Source organism: Bos indicus, chromosome 10 (genome assembly GCF_029378745.1).
Source record: "Bos indicus isolate NIAB-ARS_2022 breed Sahiwal x Tharparkar chromosome 10, NIAB-ARS_B.indTharparkar_mat_pri_1.0, whole genome shotgun sequence".
NCBI lineage: Eukaryota > Metazoa > Chordata > Mammalia > Artiodactyla > Bovidae > Bos > Bos indicus.
In genome coordinates, this window is record NC_091769.1 from 75,042,748 (window position 1) to 75,067,231 (window position 24,484).

The 24,484-nt window shown below is 36.2% G+C and overlaps 1 protein-coding gene across 2 annotated transcripts in view; it reads right to left on the reverse strand.

Moving 5' to 3' along the window:
• Positions 1-24,484, reverse strand: part of KCNH5 (potassium voltage-gated channel subfamily H member 5) — a 425,893-nt gene that overhangs the window by 305,645 nt on the left and 95,764 nt on the right. For both annotated transcript variants that reach the window (XM_070797700.1, XM_019967980.2), the window contains 2 exons: positions 23,960-24,075; positions 11,579-11,971 (listed from right to left, as the gene is read on the reverse strand). In XM_070797700.1, coding sequence (XP_070653801.1) covers positions 11,579-11,971; positions 23,960-24,075 — 509 coding nt within the window. The remainder of the gene's footprint in view (positions 1-11,578; positions 11,972-23,959; positions 24,076-24,484) is intronic.

A 24,484-nucleotide genomic window follows, 5' to 3' on the forward strand; every position in this document is an offset into this window, starting at 1 on the left:
AGCATTTACCATGAATGAAGATCAGTACACATAAAAATTTCTATTTATGTAAGCAACAAAATCAAATAAAGGAATCTCACTGCTGTCCTCTTTGCTTATAACTTCCTATCCTCCCAAAGCTAATTTACTCAGTTAAACAAATTGTTTTGTCTCTGTAGAAAATTAATGCAAAAGAATATATTCCTGGAACATCACCAGTTTTTTTCAAATATAAGAAGGATATCTATCTTTAAACCTTCAAATATAAGAAGGATATCTATCTTTACCCAAACTTGATAACATTCTATGCCACAAATCCCACTTGGAAAAGAATTTAAAAGTTCAATCTACTGCCACTCTGCTCCAATTTGAAATCTGTGGCTGATTCTCATCCATTTCCCAAATCCTTTCCCCATCTCCTCTTTCACACTGACTTCTTTTTTATTCACACTTTTGAATAGTTTGTGCAAAAGTTTTACTCTCAAGCTAGAAGGTAGGTACATTGAGTTCAGTGACTAAGCCTTGTACATCTTTGCATTCATTTGTCCACTATGCTTTGTACACATAGTGGGAGATCCAAGCTTAGAGATCTAAACCCTTTGGTAACCCCTAAACATGTATTGAAAGTTGGTAGGGTAGGACATCTGACTGGAAGATTATTTATAAGAAAATTCATGAAAAGAAACTTATGAATGGAGAGCTGAGCAGAGTAGCCAAAGGATAATGCTAGATTTTCTGAGTGGAGGATTTGGGGTCACAGATAAGGTTGTGTCACAAAGATTGCCCTTGTCCCTGTCTTTTTCATTACTAACATAAATGGTTTATGCCTCATTCACTTCAATAGAAATATATACAGTGTGACAACTATGTTCCAGGAACTTCAAATCCAAGATATTAGGATGATAGAATCTTTGCACTGAAGAAGCATAAGGTCTATTTTTGCACTAAAGAAGCATAAGGTCATTCCACCAGAAATGAGCATGGGGCCTAACCCTCGGTTTCCTAAAGATCTTTATTGTATTTGACCTCTTAACTTGAAGTAAAATTGAAGCATAAAAAACAGGGTCACCCATAAACCTTCCCCTGAGCATACAGATGAAAGATGAGTGTTAGTAAACCACTAATCCAATCCTCAATAAAAAATATAAATGTTTTTATTGTTATTAGAAGCTCTGGGATTATTAGTGGGCTTTCTTAAGTAAAGACCTGGTAGGTAACTAGGACTTAAAATTGCAGCTAAAGTTTTTAAAGCAAGCTACTAAGAAACTAAAAAGAAAAAAAAAAAAGAAAAGAAAAAACTTAAATAGAGAAAGTCCCATGGAGAAGGTAACATCCTCCCAGAAATAATATATTTCATTACAGACAATACATGTAATAAAAAAAAATAAATAAAAAAAAAACCATCCAGAAACATCTTATACTTTTCAGAGTTAAGTAAATTTATCAGCCATAAAGAGAAATGCTATATAAATGATAAAGGGATAAATTCTCCAAGAAGGTATAACAATTTTTGCATGCATCAACCTAACAAAAACTAATAGAACTTCAAGTACAAATGAGATTAATCCACTACTATCTTTACAGACTTCAACATCCCTCTGTCAGAGACAGTCAGATCTAAAAGGCAGGAAACCAGTAAGGACATAGTGGAAGGCAATGGCACTGTCAATCAACAGTCTATTATTGACATCTTTGACTACTTTATACAATAACAGCAAAAAAAATAAGCTGATGTGAAACATTTACCAATATAGACCATATCCTGGGCTATAAAACACACCTTAACAAAATTAAGACAATAGAAATCATACAACAGCTGCTTTGGATCACAGTGAAATTAAACTAGAAATCAATAACAAATATAACTGGAAAATACAAAAAATATATAGAAATTAAACAACACATTTATAAATAAAATATGGATCAGAGAAGAAATATCAAGAAAAATGTATTGAAACTAAAAATACAACTTTTTGTATTTGTGGGATGTAGCAAAGCAGTACTCAGAGGAAAATGTACAGTGTAGAATGCATATATTAAAAAGTAACAAAGAAGTAAAATCAATAACCTAAATTTCTAAGCTTAGCAAACTATAAAAAGAAAAGCAAATTAAATACAAAGTAATAAGAAGAAAAAAACATATTAAAATTAGAGCAAAAATCCATGAAATTGAAAACAGGAAATCAGTAGAGAAGATTAACAAAATTTTAAAAGCTTTTTCTTTGAAAGCATCAATGAAATTGTAAAACCTCTAGCCACACTAACCAAGAAAAAAAGAGGACATAATTACTAATGTGAGAAATGAAAGAGAGGACATCACTACAGATGCTACAGACAATTAAAGTATAACAAGTGCAATAATAATAACTACAACAATAATAGAACAATTTGGACAACTCTGTGCCCATAAATTTGATAATCGAAATGAAATGGATCAATTCCTTGAAAGACACAATCTACCAAAACTCAAATATACACACAAAAGTAATTATTTGAAGAGAACTATATTTATTAAACAAATTGAGTCAATAATTAATAATCTTCCAAAACACATAGCCCCAGAGCCAGATTAACTCGTGAGTGAATTCTACCAAATATTTAAGTAAAAAATTATACCAGTTCTCTACAGTCTCTTCCAGAAAAGAAGCAGAAACAATACTTTCTAACCCAGTTTTAAGAGGCCAGCTTTACTCAAATATCAATACTCAAATACACAAATACAGTATGAGAAAAGAATACTACAAATGAATATCTCTAATACATAGATGCAGAAATCTCAACAAAACACTAGCAAATCAAATCCAACAATATATAGAAATAAGCATACAGTATGGCCAAGTAAGATTTATCCTAGGTATGCATGGCTGGTTCAACAATAAAAAATCAATTAATTTAATCAATACCATCACAGACTAAAGAAGAAAAAGTCATATGTTTATATCAACATATGCAGAAAAGGCATTTGACAAAATGTAGCAATTATTCATCATAAAAAAGTCTCAAAAAGCTAGCTACAGAGAAGAATTTCTCAACTTGAAAAAGAACATCTACAAAACCCTACAGATTATATCATATCGTTAAAAAAAAAAAGGAAATAACAGGTATACAGATTAGGAAGGGAAAAAAATATCTTTCTTTAGAGATGACATATTAGTCGGACACAGAAAATCCAAACAAACTGACCTGGGGGTGGTGGGGGGGAGGAGGAGTCTGGAACTAATTAGCAATTAAAGGAAGTTTGCAGGATATATGGTCAATATACAAAAGCCAATCACTTTCCTATATACCAACAATGAACAAGTGGAATTTAAAATTTTAAACACGATACATTTATATTAGCATAAAAAACTTAGGTATAAATCTAACAAAATATGTACAGGCGGTATACTAGGAAACCTATGAAACTGATGAAAGAAATCAAAGAACTAAATAAATGGAGCAATAAGCCTTGTTTATGAACAGAAGCATTCAATATTGTGTTGACATCAGTTATTCTAGACTTGATCTAAAGCTACAATGTAATCTCAATCAGAATTCCATAAAGTTGTTTTGTATATATCAATAAACTGATTGTAAAGATTATATGGAGGAATAAAAAATGTGCAAGATAGCCAACACAGTACTGAAGGAGAACAAAGTCAGAGGACAGACACTCAATTTCAATACTTGCTATAAAGCTGTAGTAACCAAGACAGGGTGGTACTGGTGGGAAAAAAAATGAACAATGGATCAGTGGTACAGAATAGAGAGCCTATAAACAGAACCCCATAAATATAGTCAACTTACCTTTGACAAAGGAGCAAAGGAAATACAATAAAGAAAAGATCATTTTTCAACAAATCTTGATAGAACACATGGACAGCCAATGGAAAAAAAAATGAATCTAGTCACAAACCTTATACCCTTCAAAAAATAAAATAAAACAGATCATAGACATAAACATAAAACATAAACTGTAAAGCTCTAAGAAGATAACATGGGAGAGAATCTAGGTGACCTTGAGTAATCATTTTCAGATATACCACCAAAGGTACACTCCATGAAAGAAATAATAAACTTGAATTCACTAAAATTAAAAATGTTTCTCTGTGAAAGATACTGTCAAAATAATGAGAAGACAAGCCACAGACTAGAGGAAAATATTTGCAAAAGACATGTGCAAATAATAAAGGAATATTACCCAAAATATGCAAAGAACTCTTAAAACTCAACAATAATAAAACTAACAACCCCATTAAAAATGAGCAAAAGATCTGAACAGACACTTGACAAAAGGAGATACTCAGATGGCAAATAAGCATATGAAAATATGTTCATATATCACTGTGTGTGCATGCTAAGTCACTTCCGTCATGTCTGACTCTTTGTGACCCCATGGACCATAGCCCAAGCAGACTCCTCTGTCCATGGGATTCTCCAGGCAAGCATCCCGGAATGGGTTGCCATGCCCCTTCAGGAGATCTTCCTGCTTCAGGGATCGAATCCACGTCTCTTACATCTCCTGCTCTGGCAGACAGATTCTTTACCACTAGGACCAACTGGAAAGTCCCCTCATATATCACTAGAAAATTTCAAATTAAAACAAGATATCACAAGTCCTGGAATGGCTAAAATCAAAAACATTAATAATGCCAAAAACTGAATGTGAGTCAATAGGAACTGTCTTTCATTGTTGGTGAAACACAAAATGGTGTAAACCACTTTGAAAGATAGTTTGGCAGCTTATAACAAAACTAAATATATTTTACATGATCCAACAACCATGCTGTTTGATATTCACCCAAACGAGCTGATAACTTACCCAAAAGGTTTTGCCTACACAAAAACCTACACTCAAAAGTTGATAGCAGCTTTATTCATAATTACCCAAATTTGGGAGCAATCAAAATATCCTTCAGTAGTAGGTGAATGGAAAAATAAACTTGATATGTCCAGACAATGGAATATTATTCAGCACTCAAATTAGCTATCAGCCATGAAAAAACATGGAAGAACCTTAAATATTATTAAGTGAGAGAAGTCAATCTGAAAAGGCTTTCTACTGTAGGAGTCCAACTATATGACATTCTGGAAAATGCAAAACTATAGAGATAGTAAAAAGGATCAGTGGTTGCTAGAGGTTAGGAGGAAGAAGGGATGAAGAGGCAGAGCACAGAGTTTTAGGACAATGACATTACCCTGCATGATACTACAATATGCCCTTATGCATTTGTCAAAATCCATAAAATGCACAGCACCATGAGTGAACCCTACTGTGAACTATGGACTTTGAACAACCTGATGTGTCAATGTCATTTCATTCTGGTGGGGGGTGTTGATAACAGGGAGGTTATGCATGTGTGGGGGCAACCTCTGTTATGGGAAGTCTCTGTAGCTTCTTCTCAATTTTGCTGTGAACCTAAAACAGCTCTTTTAAAAAGTCTTATTATCACACTAATAAGAAAAATCAATAATTATAAGGTGACTTGGCAATATTTCTAAGATTAAAACTAGTAAAACTAAAAACAAATACTATGAAATCCTCTCCTATACCACTCAAACATTATTTTTAATTATCTAAAGGTTTTAATGAAAAAGTAATGATGATCAAATTATATTAAATAGCAATTTCCAATATATCCTTAATGGAGGGCCTGAAATTTCTCAACAGTGACAAAATAAATATATGAATACAATTAGCTTTGATTTCTAATTTTTTGCTTTGATATCTAGATCAGAGATAAAAATTTGCTATATAAACAGATATGCTAAAATGAAATGATGTATGTGCCCATTTTTAATTGGAAGGACTGATGTTGAAGCTGAAACTCCAATACTTTGGCCACCTGATGCGAAGAGCTGACTCATTTGAAAAGACCCTGATGCTGGGAGGGATTGGGGGCAGGAGGAGAAGGGGATGACAGAGGATGAGATGGTTGGATGGCATCACTGACTCGACGGCCATGTATTTGGGTGGACTCCGAGAGTTGGTGATGGACAGGGAGGCCTGGCGTGCTGCGGTTCATGGGGTCACAAAGAGTCAGACACGACTGAGCAACTGAACTGAACTGAACTGAATGTGCCCATTTGACAAGCATAAATCAAGAAAAATTATAATTTAGAAGATGATTTTCTTAAACTTTTCTGGAAATTAAAAATATTTGTAATATTTCCACCTAGCAGTTTCTGGCTCAATCATTCTGTCTCCTGAAACAGTGCATTCGTGATCACTTTTCCAATTTCAGTTTGCTCTACCTTGTTTATTGTGTTTGCCACTAATACCACTCATTGTCCCCTGAATTCCCCAAGTATCATGTTTCCTAATTCCATTTAGTCTACCAAACTGTTTGTCACCTGCAGCTGCCCCATATTTCTATGATGTCTTATCAGTCAGTTCCTCCTAACCTCCCAGAAATCAAGCTCCCTGGACCTCCCAGAGCTGTGTTCAAATACTACAAAGGAGTTTGGTTTGATTCCTTAGTTCCTTGTGATAATGTCTTTTACCCCCATTATATTATCTAGGAAATTGACATTATTTCTTTTCAAACAGAATTCTTTCTTTCAATGGACACTATCTTCCCAGCCTCACAGTTCTCTTAAAGAATGACATATCCACTTCGTGAATTCCTAGTAAATCAAGTTGTCTTCAGAAAGCATATCATCTGAGACGCTCTTTAATATGAAAATGTCATTACATCCTAAATTATTTTGTACCGTATCATGTTAAAGGAGTAAGCTATGATCTTCAGACTCATATTCTCCTATTCCCAAGCTACCAGTAGCTCAATTCCTCATTTTTAAGTTCTATTTTGTTTTATGTCCTTGTACAATCTACTAAAACCTTACTAACACTTTATTGCTTCAGGTTGGTGAGTCACCAATGTGCAGTAAGCAGTGAAGAACTGCCAAGGAGATGGAACACATTCCTAACCACCACAGGGCTTGTCACCAAGCTGAGGAAATAGACACACACAAGCAAAACAATAATATCCCCTCAAACATGCACAATTCTACAAACAAAAATCATATCTGTTTTTCCATTGACTCTTTAAAAACATCTTGTGAAGTAAAAAAGTCAAGCATCCCTTCCCCTTTTTTTTTTTTTTTAACAGATATGGAAACTGAAATCTATAGTCACCATCCCAAAGGCTCACAATAAACCAAGTCCTAAAGAAGCCACCCAATAATTGAAAGAGAAACTTGAAAAAAATGTGGAACCAAAATGTAAAACAACACTAGTTTGAAAAATGAGAAGGCAAACAGAGGCCAACGATTTATTTAGAAGGGCAAAGATACTTATAAGTCAAATACTGAAGATAAAAATATTAAGAGCAATCGATGAATACAAAAACTTCCAATCTATTAGAGGGAATCCAGAAGATTTTTAAAATTCAGTCATTCCAAAAAATGGCAGAAAAGAAGAATAAAGTAGAAAAGAGAGAAAAAAGTGACTAAAACACATTTCAGAGTGGAAAATAAGATGCTCTACCTAAAGCAAAAAGTAATTAATTACAGTAAATGTAAACAGACTAGTTACTGGGAAATGTAAACTTCCCAGTTAGAGAAACTCTCAGAATGTATAGACTATTTACAAAAGATACAACTAGAGTATAACGATCTAGAATGATGAAAAGTTAAATGCTAGAAATACATATCGGAGAACGCAATGGCACCCCACTCCAGTACTCTTGCCTGGAAAATCCCATGGACGAAGGAGCCTGGTAGGCTGCAGTCCACGGGATCGCTAAGAGTCAGACACAACTGAATGACTTCACTTTCACTTTTCACTTTCATGCATTGGAGAAGGAAATGGCAACCCACTCCAGTGTTCTTGCCTGGAGAATCCCAGGGACAGGGGAGCCTTGTGGGCTGCCGTCTCTGGGGTCGCACAGAGTCGGACACGACTGAAGCAACTTAGCAGCAGCAGTAGAAATACATATATCAAGTAATATACATATGCTAGTTTAGCTCTTAGTATCAGGCCAAGCAAACTTTAAGGGGAAAATAAAGGCATTATTAGTTACAAGAAAAGTTGGAAAATAATGTTGAGAAAATTTTCCAGAAAGTATAGCAAAAAGATAAAGGATTGGAAAATAAGGAAAGAGGGGGGAAAAATTAGAAAAGTCTAGTAGGTATTAGAATAAAAGGAATTTCAACAAGAGAGAGAAAAGAGAAGAGCAGGAAAGGAGATGGAGAAAAATCATAAAAAAAACTGAAACAGAAGACATGCTTTTCCAGATTGAAAAAGACTACCCAGACAGTGCCCAGCAAAATGGATGAAAATGGACTAACAATAAAGCATAGTACTGGAAAGATTCAGAATCCTAGATAGAGAAGATATATCAAATTTCCAGAAAGAGAAAATAGGTCACGATGCCTCAAAGTTTCTTACGAGAATTATTAGAAAGTAGACTGTAATGTTACCACGCCCTTCAAAATCTGAGGATAAATTATCAATGGCCTAGAATATTACAGACAGTCAAACTATCCATCAGGTGGGAGAGTAGGATGACGAGAGATCTGTTTAAGAAAATGATGTTGATAGGATATTGCTTGCATCGATGCAAGGAAAGGAGCTTTAGACAATTGGCATAGAGTTTAATGGTTGAGTGAGTGATGAGTACATAAAAGAAAGCAAATGATAAAACCAGACAATTATCAACTCTCAGGAAAATGGAAAGTGCAGAAGAGGAAAAGTAATCACAATATATTGAAGGTTCAGTTATAAATGAGCTTCCCTTATAGCTCAGCTGGTAAAGAATCTGCCTGCAATGAGGGAAACATGGGTTCAGTCCCTGGGTTGGAAAGATCCCCTGGAGAAGGGAAAGGCTACCCACTCCAGTATTCTGGCCTGCAGAATTCCATGGACAGTATAGTCCATGGGGTCACAAAGAGTCAAACACAACTGAGCAACTTTTACTTTCACTTTCAGTCATAAATAGCATATTTGTAGACATAATGATATAAACACTATTTATGGAAACAAAAGGATGATATATCTATACTGTGAGAATGAGGTGATGGAAATAAGTGCATGGATACAGTGAGGGCAGGATAAAGAGGCTGAAACCTCCAATTTGAGTCAAAGACAAGTCCCAAAACTAAAAAACCAAAAGGAGTAAGTACACAGTCTTGCTCTTTGGTGATGGAAGCAAATATAAAAGAATCCCCTAAACAATCTGAAAGTGGTTGCCTCTAGGGTCTTCTCTTTTAAAAAATTAGATATTGCCAATCATTCTTCATGTAAGTTTTACCAGTATTCCCTTGAGCAATGTATAAGAGATTTCACACCATCACTGTATCAATTCAGATCCCTTACCGAGTGATGCCAAGTCAGGGTTAGATATGCAAGACTTTCACTGAGATAAATGCCTATGAAGGAGAAATGAGGGAGGAGTCTTCAGACCACGATGCATGTCTGAAACCTATGAAGATGGAAGGAAGAATTGTGTAGAAAGAGCCTCAATCACAGCACAGGTAAATGGGGAGTTCCAGGGCAAAAGTTGCTCAGCAAAGGAGTTCTTCATTGAGCAGGAGTAGACTAATTACAATATTGGTGGTGGTGGTTTAGTTGCTAAGTCATGTCTGACTCTTTGAAACTCCACGGACTGTAGCCAGGCTCTTCTGTTCATGGGATTTTCCAGGCGAGAATACTAAATTGCCACTTCCTTCTCCAGGGAATCTTCCCGACCCAGGGATCAAACTCACGTCTCCTGCTTGGCAAGTGGATTCTTTACCACTGAGCCACCTGATAAGCCCAATCATATTACCACTATTCTTAGTCATTGGTTGAATGTAGCCTTGGGGAAACAGCTTTGAACTGTGACCTGCAGCAGATCAGAAAGCCACAGCAAGTGTCAGTCAACTGTATTCAGTGGTATATTGCTAAATGATTAACAACTAATGCCATAGAAAGGTTTTTTTTAAGCCTTTATTCATAGCATTTGCCATTTTAAGGGTGTAAATACTCCCATCGTGGCCAGTTTCAAGCTACCAGGGTGACAGTGTGATATCACTGAATGCTGGGTTTGAAAGGGATGCTAAAGAATGTCTTTTCCAAACCAGGAGCCACTTCCAGGAAGCCCCTACCTGTGCTTCATGCAACAGGTTTCCATGAAGGGAGATCTGAGCAGTACACATTCTCAGACACCATATTCTCCAACCCAGTGTATGTGATAACTGATGGTATGTCAGTATAGTCTATAAGTTTACTTTGCATTTTCCTTAATATTAATAAGTCTGAGGATATTGGCATATATTTATATAGTATATTAGATGCTTTTATTATTATGCAATCTAATTTATTTTCTTTTCTGTGAACTAAACCAATCTTTTGATTATTTGTATTAAAATCTTTATGCCAATGTTCTAAATAATAGAAATCCTAATGCATTGATCTTAATATATTAATCTATTTAGTAAGTGAACATATAAATACTACTTACTATCTTCTTATCATAAGATCAGCATTTTCAAAATTAATCCCTATCAATACTTCCAGAAGGGAAATAAGATAGAAATATACCTTAAAAACTTGATGTAGGTGGAATTTTAAAAAATAAATAAAAATAAAATTAGAAACAAATTACTATGATTCTTTTTTCCTTGAATTTTTAAATTAATAGTTATGTGTATAGCATCAAAATACAATGTCTATATTAAATTTTCTGGAAATATTTTTGGTATCATTAAAGTTGATTCAATGCAGAAATCTTTATGGAAAAAGATCCTGAAGAAAAATTGCAATCTACCTCCCAACACACACAGAATGACAACAATGTAGCGGAGAATTTTCTATCTGAACAGTCTATGAGGACAGAGTAGAATCTTTAGGGAAATTAAGTTTGTAATTATTATTATAAACACATTTTAAAAACAGATACATTCTATATTGATTCATTTATATACATCCTTGGTATAGCAAGCTGAAAATCATCCACAACTAAGTTAGAAATGAAGAAGCCTTGGATGAAATGGTCATTAAAACATTACATATGTTTTAAAATTTCTAGTTGTGCAGATGACACTGAATAAGCAAAATCTTGAATTAGACCAGATATCAGAATTCATCTAATACAGTCTTTAACCACAAATGATTAGGCAAAACTTAAAGCAAAAACTATTAAAAAAAAAAAAAAGAAAGAAACCAAAAAGGCAAAACTTCAAGAATTTCTCTACCATAAAAGCGTCCTGGATCTTTTTGTTAACACAAGTACTGCTACCTATGTATCTGGAGGGGAGGAGTCAAAACATTTGTGGGTGCACAGAGCTTTAAACTGCTACTGTTTTCCCCAAAAAATACATATATTGCATTATCTTTCAATCAACTGTCCAGTTCATAAACCATATTTGACTTCAAAGGCTGTGGCTTTTCTTCTCCTCTTTCAAACACAACCTCCAACCACAGCCATTTCCTAGTATTTTCAACCAGAAATTTTTTAAAGATTGAATAAAAATTATAAAGTAATAAAATATGATCACTTATGGCAGGTATTTAGTAGGATGAAGGTTGAAAGTGGTGACTATAAAGAAGTTTAGGTTATTTATAAACTCCTTTTATCCTAATTTTCTCAAAATGTGATTAAAGTACCAAAAAAATAAAAACAGAAAAGAAACTTACCTCATCCACATTTTCAAAGGCATTGATGATGTCATAAGGTAAACAAGACAACAGATCGATCACAAACCAAGTTTTCAGATAGTTCATCCTTATCAACTTGGGGTCAGAAATAACCTCTCCACCAGGTCCCACAAAGGTTGTGTGAAAATTTAAAACAATGTCAACCAGAAAAATAACGTCCACCACACTGTCCAGCACCAGCCAGGCTATGTTGTTCTGCTTCGTTTTGAAGGAGACGTTGTAAGGAACCATAATGGCGGTGTAGAAGGTAAGAATTAAAATCACCCAATCCCAAGTTGTTTTAAAAGCACAATAGTGTAAAATAATGTGTGGTGGCGTCTTTGGCGCTTCTTGCTTATACTGAGGAAGGATATCTGATCCCAGCTGAAGAACCTAAAAGAGACAAAATGCATTTATAAGTGACCCGGACGTCTCTGCAAAGTTAGTAATGAATGCAAATTTTCTGGCAGACAAACCACTGGTTTCAAAGCCAGCCATGCTTTGTAATTATATCTCTTCTCCTGAGTTGTATCAAGGTTTGTCCAAAGTCACTGCAAATCCAATCACTCTATCAAAGTTGATTTGTCTGCCATTCCCTCTGACTTCCTCTCCTGTGGCCAACTCATTCAGAAACTGGTGCCCACACATGGAGGGCAGAAAGAGACCAAAGAAAGGCAGACCACGCCAGATCAGCAGGTGGAAGTTTTCATAGGCAAGGGAACTTACAAGGTTTCATTGGGTGGCCACAAAACCAGAGGTTTCAGAACCCATCCACCAAATCTTAAAAGTTTATACAGAGGTTTAACTGGCTTCAGTCACGTATACAGTCCAGATGTTCTCGACCACAGCTAACTCTCTCAAGCTTGTATCCTTGAAAATGGCTCCCACAATGGGCATGGTGGGCAGAAAGTACATTTCAAGGACAAGGGAGGGGGTGAGGAGCTTCCAGTTTCCTGGGTCCAGCTCAAGGAACACCTGGCAGTCCCATCCTCTTGATGACCTCCTCCAACACCAACACTGATCCACAGCACTGCTGGACATCCACTACTGGAAGTGCCTTCTGCACATTCACTGGGCAGAAGTGCCTAGAATCACACATCTCACAGACTGGCCAGCTGCTATTTGCAGGGCTCACCATTACCCATTCTTTACATATTTGGGATTTGAAGAAGCATAACTTTGATTCTAAAGGCTTTGCTGAACCTCAGGGCCCCACTTTTGGTGATCTTGCTGTTGCATGGGACTCAACCAGGGCCCTAATGACAGGCACAGCAGTATCAGAGCTATAAATGTTATAGCCTGCTTTCCCCTGCTTCCCTTTCAATCAGATTTAAAGAATATTGGATTTCCTGCCCAGATACAAATTTCCTTTAGAAAAAAATTCTAAATACTCAGGTTTGTATCTCCATACCTTTTTGACAAATTGACAATTTTCCATGCAAGTTTATATGAACCCTGACTTATTCTGATTAGGTTTCATTAAAGAGACACTGAGAAAAAGCAGATGGCAGTGCAAGAGCAGAGGTCTGGGCAACCCTGGGAAAAGGCAACAGACACAGGACTTAGCACTTCCGTCCAGAACCTGGAACATGGACATTGTGAAAAGGAGTTGAAAAAGCAGGTTGAAGACCTCTGCTTCATGCCACCAATGAAGCTATAACTGAGTAAACCTGTGTATTAAGGAGTTTGTAAGTGGGACTTTGATGAACAATATTTTCAGCAGCTTTACCATCTTATACATTCAACTATTCAGTGTCCCTAAGACTAACGGGACCGAGAAAGTAGGAGTCAACAAGTTCAAATTATAAAATCATAAATGCACTAAATTTATGTCAATGCACAAATAGATGTAAACAAAAATACCTCTTGGCCTGTAATTTATATGCAACAAAGCAAAATAAGTAAACTAGCATTTTTTGAAGTTTGAGACTTATCCTGAAGTCTCTCATATGTACAACTTACACAACTGAAAACTAAGCATATAATATAATCATTGCTATTTTGAAACATGAAAGAATCACTGATATTCTCTTTAGGTGTATATTATAATTATTGTTTTAAGCTTGGGAGTTATAAGAATTATTTATAAAGATTTTTACATATTTATGCTCATTATCAGTACCCCAGTAATGCTTTTTCCATGAGATCTTAAATTACTTAGCAACAAATTATCCTGCAGGTAGATTAAGTTTCATGTTGAGACACAGAATTACATATAAAGACTCCTACAGAATCATGGCTTCTCCTTCACCTTTCAACCACAGATCTATTCATTCCAAAATCACTGTGTTAAACATGAAAATTTCCTTCATACTCAATGTTAGTATTATACCATCTGTATTTACACACTCTGTAGTTTGAGCACAAAGAAACACACTTAGAAAATAAACTCAGTGCCAGGTTGCATTAGGACCTTTACGGGCAGTCAGTACTTTTGCCTTTCCGGACCCCTTCCTCCTTAAAAATAATAAAATAAAAATTATACTTTATTTAATATTTTTATATTTATTTAAATATAAGTACAACATAAATGTATAAGTTTTATTTAAAATTACATTTTAAATAAAAATATAGTTTGTTTAAAATTTATATTTTTATTTAAAGTTATATTTTTATTTTAACAGCGTTATTACAAAGATGAACATTTAATTATTTATTTTTTTACCTAAAAGTTCATTTTTTTCCTTCAACTGCTAGTAGAAATTCAGGCATCCTGGTGGACCCCTAAAAGTGTTATTGGTGCTACACTCTGTGCTAATAGACAAATTGGTCCCACTCAGCACCCTGGAATAATATAAGGTGTCTCCTCTAGAGATGAACTCACTCTTGAGTTCAGTATTTCCTAAATCTGGCTACAAACTAGAATCATCTAGAGAAGTTGTTAAAAATACAGTATACTCATGCTTAGACCCCTATGCCAGAAAATAATTAAATTCATTTTGTGTATTAAATTAAATCCAGAGAATCTGTACTTTCAAAATCTTTCCAGGTGATGATAGTGTATGGTTCAAAATAAAAACCCTTGTCTTCTATTTCTTTAAACATTCATAACCCAGCTCTTCAGATGGTGACTTGAATTTTTAAAGCAATCCAAAACTGCTCCAAGAGAAAAAGGAGGAGCAGGAAGAGTAGGAGAAGAAAGGCAACACCGACAAAGCAAGGCATGGGACACCCCACGTGCTTCAGTTTGATGTTTCTCCTATGTAGAGCACTGCTTTAATCTCAGCCCCATCACTGGGGCTTTTCTATAAAGCAGTGAGTAACGATTGTTTGCTTTATTTCATTTGTACTTTCAGGAGCAGTAAGCCTTGGATAGATGGGGATGAAATCACATGTCCTGATGTATTTTTGTACTGATACAGACACATTCTTTCTCTCTGAATATCGGGAGCACACTGACTCTAAAGGAGTCAGAACCACAGATGCAAGTGGAAGCTGAATTCAATCAGTAGAATGTCAGAGCATGTTAAAAACTGATGAATTGCCTACACAGACACCAGAATCCTTGAAACTGGGGATCAGCTCTAAATTTAGGAGGCCTAGTGGAAATAGGATAAAATGTATATGTGTTGGGAAAAGTGAAAGGGCCTGAAATTTAACAGCAAATCAAATACTCAAGCTGAGCAAATTACATGATTCTGACTACAACTGAAAAAATTATCTTTCTGCTAACTTGGTGCCTCTTTTCAGTCAGTCTTTGAAAACCTAAGAGTACACATAGACTAAATCTCTGTAGAAAACCTTGTTATTTCCACATGTTCTCTGAAATCAAGGCCTAAGATCTGACATAAAGCAGTTTTGTATCTGAATCAGCCTTATAAATTAGGGATGACTGATAAAGAACAATAACCAAAAGGCAAAGCAAAGAAAGAAAAAAATCAGATGGGAAGAAACAGGAATGAAAATTCATCAAGAGTAAAAATGAAAAGTGATGAGCTGTCCAGGGGATAGGAACTCTCCATTTGAGGTAGAGGAAAAAACCATCTTCAGTGATTTGGAGTGCTAAGGTAGAAATTTTTCCTCTCTATAGTCTCTTTCCTCATGTTCTTGCCCAGTTGTATTAACAAAGAAAGAAAAACTGAATAGGGTGTAGTTAAGACCTAGAAAGAGTCATGACCAAAAAAATCAGTAGTCACAGAAACAAGCTCCTACACTTTACCTTGACTTATAGAAAGAAACGAACAACTGAAGGCAGAAAAGAAAGTAGCTTCAAAATCAAGTAGTACTTAATAAAAAACACTATATTAAAAAGAAAGTTGTATCTGAGTGCATTAAATCTTGTGTTAACTGCATATTATCTTTTTTTTTAATTTTATTTTATTTTTAAACTTTACATAATTGTATTAGTTTTGCCAAATATCAAAATGAATCCATCACAAGTATACATGTGCTCCCCATCCTGAACCCTCCCCCCTCCTCCCTCCCCATACCATCCCTCTGGGTCGTCCCAGTGCACCAGCCCCAAGCATCCAGTATCGTGCATCGAACCTGGACTGGCATCTCGTTTCATACATGATATTTTACATGTTTCAATGCCATTCTCCCAAATCTTCCCACCCTCTCCCTCTCCCACAGAGTCCATAAGACTGTTCCATACATCAGTGTCTCTTTTGCTGTCTCATACACAGGGTTATTGTTATCATCTTTCTAAATTCCATATATATGCGTTAGTATACTGTATTGGTGTTTTTCCTTCTGGCTTACTTCACTCTGTATAATAGGCTCCAGTTTCATCCACCTCATTAGAACTGATTCAAATGTATTCTTTTTAATGGCTGAGTAATACTCCATTGTGTATATGTACCACAGCTTTCTTATCCATTCATCCGCTGATGGACATCTAGGTTGCTCCCATGTCCTGGCTATTATAAACAGTGCTGCGATGAACATTGGGGTACACGTGTCTCTTTCCCTTCTGGTTTCCTCAGTGTGTATGCCCAGCAGTGGGATTGCTGGATCATAAGGCAGTTCTATTTCCAGTTTTTTAAGGAATCTCCACACTGTTCTCCATAGTGGCTGTACTAGTTTGCACTCCCACCAACAGTGTAAGAGCATTCCCTTTTCTCCACACCCTCTCCAACATTTATTATTTGTAGACTTTTGGATCGCAGCCATTCTGACTGGTGTGAAATGGTACCTCATAGTGGTCTTGATTTGCATTTCTCTGATAATGAGTGATGTTGAGCATCTTTTCATGTGTTTGTTAGCCATCTGTATGTCTTCTTTGGAGAAATGTCTATTTAGTTCTTTGGCCCATTTTTTGATTGGGTCATTTATTTTTCTGGAATTGAGCTGTAGGAGTTGCTTGTATATTTTTGAGATTAGCTGTTTGTCAGTTGCTTCATTTGCTATTATTTTCTCCCATTCTGAAGGCTGTCTTTTCACCTTGCTGATAGTTTCCTTTGATGTGCAGAAGCTTTTAAGGTTAATTAGGTCCCATTTGTTTATTTTTGCTTTTATTTCCGATATTCTGGGAGGTGGGTCATAGAGGATCCTGCTGTGATGTATGTCAGAGAGTGTTTTGCCTATGTTCTCCTCTAGGAGTTTTATAGTTTCTGGTCTTATGTTTAGATCTTTAATCCATTTTGAGTTTATTTTTGTGTATGGTGTTAGAAAGTGCTCTAGTTTCATTCTTTTACAAGTGGTTGACCAGATTTCCTAGCACCACTTGTTAAAGAGATTGTCTTTAACCCATTGTATATTCTTGCCTCCTTTGTCAAAGATAAGGTGTCCATATGTGCATGGATTTATCTCTGGGCTTTCAATTTTGTTCCATTGATCTATATTTCTGTCTTTGTGCCAGTACCATACTGTCTTGATAACTGTGGCTTTGTAGTAGAGCCTGAAGTCAGGTAGGTTGGTACCTCCAGTTCCATTCTTCTTTCTCAAGATCGCTTTGGCTATTTGAGGTTTTTTGTATTTCCATACAAATTGTGAAATTATTTGTTCTAGCTCTGTGAAGAATACTGTTGGTAGCTTGATAGGGATTGCATTGAATCTATAAATTGCTTTGGGTAGTATACTCATTTTCACTATATTGATTCTTTCAATCCATGAACATGGCATATTTCTCCATCTATTAGTGTCCTCTTTGATTTCTTTCACCAGTGTTTTATAGTTTTCTATATATAGGTCTTTAGTTTCTTTAGGTAGATATATTCCTAAGTATTTTATTCTTTCTGTTGCAATGGTGAATGGAATTGTTTCCTTAATTTCTCTTTCAGTTTTCTCATTATTAGTGTATAGGAATGCAAGGGATTTCTGTGTGTTGATTTTATATCCTGCAACTTTACTATAGTCATTGATTATTTCTAGTAATTTTCTGGTGGAATCTTTAGGGTTTTCTATGTAGAGGATCATGTCATCTGCAAATAGTGAGAGTTTTACTTCTTCTTTTCCAATTTGGATTCCTTTTATTTCTTTTTCTGCTCTGATTGCTGTGGCCAAAACTTCCAAAACTATGTTGAATAGTAATGGTGAAAGTGGGCACCCTTGTCTTGTTCCTGACTTTAGAGGAAATGCTTTCAATTTTTCACCATTGAGGATAATGTTTGCTGTGGGTTTGTCATATATAGCTTTTATTATGTTGAGGTATGTTCCTTCTATTCCTGCTTTCTGGAGAGTTTTTATCATAAATGGGTGTTGAATTTTGTCAAAGGCTTTCTCTGCATCTATTGAGATAATCATATGGTTTTTATTTTTCAATTTGTTAATGTGGTGTATTACATTGATTGATTTGCAGATATTGAAAAATCCTTGCATCTTTTAAAATATTATGATGACTAATCATTTAACATTTGATATGTTAATGTCTTACTTGGGTTTTTAAAAACATTTCTACACATCAAAGTATTACTCTCTCCTCAGAGGTACCAGAAAATCAAACACATCACCCTGTTAGCTATGTTCCAAGAAAAACTTCAGAACTCTCCCAATTTGAAGAATATACTTTGCTCCCTAACTTTCTCCAAATGAAATTTAGTATCTGCAACAAGTTAAGAAAGTTACTCTGGAGAAATTCAGCTAAACTTTCACCAGCAAAACAAGCTGATGAACTTACATATTTAATTGTATCTTTCTCTTCCTTGGTTAGTTACCTCAGAATATTTTTGTGAGTGCTGAGTAAGTGCTTAGCACAGTTTTGGTAACTTGATTAGCTATTTTGTCATCTTTTGTACCAGTAAGACACAAGACGATTGTGTAAAACATGTCAACAGCAAAATTTCTAGCTGCCTTGGAGTTCTGTCCTCATTCCTTTTCTCTTTGGTTTCAGTACACTCTGTATGGGTAACATCACCCAGTCCTCTGACTTTAACAGCCAAATCTGTGAGGATGATAGCAAAGCCTATAACTCAAACACAGATACCCCTTGAGAGGCAGACCCATAAATCCCACTTCCTTTTAAAGATCTCCACTTGAATTTCCTGTCAGGAACTTCAAACTTAGTATGCCCAAGAGTAAATCTGCTACCGTTGCTCCCAAACCTCCTTTTCTTCCTCTTCTATCTGAGATTTTATTAACCAAGAGTAGCCACCATCTGTAAGTGCTGTACTCAACATGCCAGCAAATTTGGAAAATGTAGCAGTGGCCACAGGACTGGAAAAGGTCAGTCTTCATTCCAATCCCAAAGAAGGGCAATGCCAAAGAATGTTCAAACTATCATACAAGTGCACTTATTTCACATGCTGGTAAGATTATGCTCAACATCCTTCAAGCTAGGCTTTAGCAATACATGAACTTCCAGATATAGCAGCTGGAGTTAGAAAAGGCAGAGGAAACAGAGATCAAATATTTTGCCAATATCCACTGGATCATAGAAAAAGCAAGAGAATTCCAGAAAAACATCTACTTCTGCTTCATTGACTATGCTAAAGTCTTTGATTGTGTGGATCACAACAAAATATGGGAAATTCTTAAAGAGATGGGAATACCAGACCGCCTTACCTGTCTCCTGATAAACCTATATGCACGTCAAGAAGCAAGAGTTAGAACCAGACATGATACAACTGACTGTTTCAAAATTGGGAAAGGAGTACTACAAGGCTGTATGTTGTCACCCTGCTTATTTAACTTATATTCGGAGTGCATCAGTGAAATGCTGGTCTGGATGAATCATAAGCTGGAATCAAGATTGCCAGGAGAAATATCAACAGCTTCAGATATGTAGATGATACTACCCTAATGGCAGAAAGTAAAGAGGAACTAAAGAGCATCTTGATGAGGGTGAAAGAGGAGAGTGAAACACCTGGCTTAAAACTCAACATTCAAAAAACTAAGATCTTGGCATCCAGTCACATCACTTCATGGCAAGGGGAAAAAACGAAAGTAGTGATAGATTTTATCTGGGGGGTCTCCAAGAATCCACCTGCAATGCAGGAGATCCCGGTTTGATTCCTGGGTTGGAAAGATCCCCTGGAGAAGGGAAAGGCTACCCATACCAGTATTCTGGTCTGGAGAATTCCATGGACTGTATAGTTCATGTGGTCACAAAGAGTTGGTCATGACTGAGCGACTTTCACTTTCACTTTCAAAATCCCTGCAGATGGTGACTGTAGCCATGAAATTAAAAGACACTTGCTCCTTGGAAGAAGAACTCTGAAAAACCTAGACAGAATATTAAAACGCAAAGACATCACTTTGCTGACAAAGGTCCATAGAGTCAAATTATGGTTTTTCCAGTAGTCAGGTACAGATGTGAGGGTTGGACCATAAAGACTGAGCACTGAAGAATTGATGCTTTCAAACTGTGGTGTTGGAAAAGACGTGAGAGTCACTTGCTCTGTAAGGAGATCAAACCAGTCAATATTCAAGGAAATCAACCCTGAATATTCATTGGAAGGACTGATGCTGAAGCTCCAATACTTTGTCCAACTGATGTGAAGAACAACTCACCAGAAAGACCCTGATACTGGGAAAGATTGAAGGCTAAAGGAGAAGAGGGAGGCAGAGAAAGAGACAGTTAGATACTATCACTGACTTAATAGACATGAATTTGGGCAAACTCTGGGAGATAATGAAGGACAGGAAAACTTGCTGTGCTGCAGTCCATGGGATCACAGAGTTGGACACAACTTAGCAACTGAACAACAACAATACTATCTGTCCATCCAGCTGTTCAAGCCAAAAACATAGAGGTGACCTTGACTCATCCCCTTTCTCGCATTCATTTCTAACCCATCAACAAATGTGTTGACTCTAATCTTAGTACATCTGCAATCTGCCCTCTTCTGCTACTGGCTCCCTTGCTTAAGGTCATAGTTGTCCAAGCTGAATTACTACTAGAACCTCTTAACTTGTCTCTCTAGTTACCATTTCAACATAGAGCCACTAGGTCAAACAAGGGTTCTTGACCATTTTTGTGCCATGGGTCTCTTGGGAATCTGGTGACGTCTATGGATGTCAACTTCTTAAAATAATGTTTTCAAATTAATACAGTTAAAACAGGATTACAAATACCATTGAGACCAATCTCCCTTTGTGAGGTTTGTGAAGCACAAATATGACCATGTCATTTCCCTAGCATATGGGACACCATCCACTTCTGTTCACAATATACCACCTTAACCTTTTCTTTCCTACCTGACTTCATCCACATTGAATTCACAGTCAAAGGCACCATACTATCTCATCACTGAGTCTTTGGACATGCTGTCCTCTCTGCCAGGGATCAATTGCTTGGATTGTTATATGAGCAAGAAATGGGCTTCTATTGTGTTAAACTACTTAAGTTGGGGGATATTTATTATAGAAGGTAGCATTACCATAATAAAAACAGTCTTATTGTGTACATATGTGAAGATATACATACATAAGAGAATAAAGTCCAACTTCAACAAATCTCACATACAGTAGTTGATATCACACACCTCCATCTTCTTTGAAACATAACAAAATGTTATTTCTCTCTTACTAACAATTTCACTGGTACTTAAGGATTATTTTGGGAATATATAGAATCTTTAATAACGTTTTCTAAAAGTGTAGTAACTTTAACTTCTGTGGGGAAGGAATGTGAATTTTAAAGTAACGCTCAAAATTCTCCAAGCCAGGCTTCAGCAATATGTGAACCATGAAACTCCTGATGTTCAAGCTGGTTTTAGAAAAGGCAGAGGAACCAGAGATCAAATTGCCAACATCTGCTGGATCATCGAAAAAGCAAGAGAGTTCCAGAAAAACATCTATTTCTGCTTTTTTGACTATGCCAAAGCCTTTGACTATGTGGATCACAACAAACTGTGGAAAAATCGGAAAGCGATGGGAATACCAGACCACCTGATCTGCCTCTTGAGAAATTTGTATGCAGGTCAGGAAGCAACAGTTAGAACTGGACACGGAACAACAGACTGGTTCCAAATAAGAAAAGGAGTACGTCAAGGCTGTATATTGTCATCCTGCTTATTTAACTTATATGCAGAGTACATTATGAGAAACGCTGGGCTGGAGGATGCACAAGATGGAATCAAGATTGCCCGGAGAAATATCAATAACCTCAGATATGCAGATGACATGACCCTTATGGCAGAAAGTGAAGAGGAACTAAAAAGCCTCTTAATCAAAGTGAAAGTGGAGAGTGAAAAAGTTGGCTTAAAGCTCAACATCAGAAAACTAAGATCATGGCATCTGGTCCCATCACTTCATGGGAAATAGATGGGGAAACAGTGGAAACAGTGTCATACTTTATTTTGGGGGGCTCCAAAATCACTACAGATGGTGACTGCAGCCATGAAATTAAAAGACGCTTACTCCTTGGAAGGAAAGTTATGACCAACATAGATAGCATATTCAAAAGCAGAGACATTACTTTGCCAACAAAGGTTTGTCTAGTCAAGGCTATGGTTTTTCCTGTGGTCATGTATGGATGTGAGAGTTGGACTGTGAAGAAGGCTGAGCGCCGAAGAATTGATGCTTTTGAACTGTGGTATTGGATAAGACTCTTGAGAGTCCCTTGGACTGCAAGGAGATCCAACCAGTCCATTCTGAAGGAGATCAGCCCTGGGATTTCTTTGGAAGGAATGATGCTAAAGCTGAAACTCCAGTACTTTGGCCACCTCATGCGAAGAGTTGACTCATTGGAAAAGACTCTGATGCTGGGAGGGATTGGGGGCAGGAGGAGAAGGGGATGACAGAAGATGAGATGGCTGGATGGCATCACTGACTCAATGGACATGAGTCTGGGTGAACTCCGGGAGTTGGTGATGGACAGGGAGGCCTGGCATGCTGCGCTTCATGGGGTCGCAAAGAGTCGGACACAACTGAGCAACTGAACTGAACTGAACTGGCATAAATGATCTTCATCTCTTCTTCACTACATTTTTCCTTCAAGATTCACTCAGCCCAATAACTCTGGAGAAAACTCTAATTTGAAAAGATACATGCACCCCAATACTTATAATAGAACTATTTATAATAGCCAAGACACAGAAGTAATCTATATGTCCATGGACAGAGGAATACATGAAGATGTGGTACATATATACAATGGAATATTGTATCATCCATTACAAAGAATGAAATAATGCCTTTTGCAGCAACATGGATGGATCTGGAGATTAGCAAACTATGTGAAGTAAGTCAGACAAAGAAAGACAAATATCATATATCATTTATATATAGAATATAAAATATGATACAAATTAACTTATTTACAGAATGAAACAGACTCACAGACTTTGAAAACAAACTTAAAGTAACCAAAGGGGAAGAGGGGAGTGAAAAATTAGGGGCTTAGAATTAGCAGATACAAACTACTATGCATAAAATAGATAAACAACATATATATAAAATTTTATAATAACTACTATATATTCAATGTCTTATAATAACCTATAACTCAAAGAATATGAAAATATATATACTATATTATATAACTATATATATATAATATCACTTTGCTGTATACTAGAAACCAATAACACAACATTATAAATCAACTCTAATTTTTTTTAAAAATTCGCTTAGCCCAGGTATCATCTCATTCAGGTACCATCTCCCTTTTCTGCTGGATATTTAACTCCTTGATGATAGGGTCCATGGCCTATTCATCTTTATATCCTTTGCATAGTACCTACCAAGCACAGAGCAAACCCTCAATAAGTCTATGCTGCACACACAAGTGAATGAATGAACTTGCTATCTCATTTGCTCAAAGAAAACCTCATATTCTACAGACATCATCTGGGATGTTGTAAAGTACCCTCCCATTTTCAAAGTAGGAGAGCATAAAAAGAAATATATGAAATTTCTATAATTCTACAAGGGAAGAATCAATTAACACATAAGTATTTGTAAAATAATAGCCAGAAATATCAATATTGAGACATTTGGATGGGGGAAATGTACCACCACCAGCATGTTGAGAAGTAAAGTTAATCTTGCACTTACTTCAGCTAGTCTTGAATGTTTGTGGACCACCTCTGTTTTATTCATTGGCGTGAGCTGTTGCAAAACACTTCGGCTATTTGTCAAAGCCCGTGTCAATCGGGCAAATTTTGTCCAACCTTAAAAATAAGGAAAGAAAGTCTCAGTTTTTCACACATAATGAATATAGAAGTCAATATTCTTGCTCATATTCAAGGGATCTCAGAAAGAGCATAAGTAATGAAAAGTTAGCACTTCATGCTAATGAAAATGCAGACCTAATGAAAAGTTTCAACCTAAAGCATTTCATTTTTACATAGGCATCATCATATACTTCAAGGGCAGTTATAAAATACTAAGTAAATTTTATGTATGATCTTTGTGTTTTGTGAAAATCTATTAATATCATAGGGTCCAAGCAGCTAGGTGTCCATAAAATTCTATCCTCCCCTTAGCATTGTATAGGTTTGTTAATGGGAAACAGTGGCCCAGCCAGGAATGCATTTTCCGGCCTTCTGTGCCTCTAGGTATGGGCATGTCTGTAGTTCT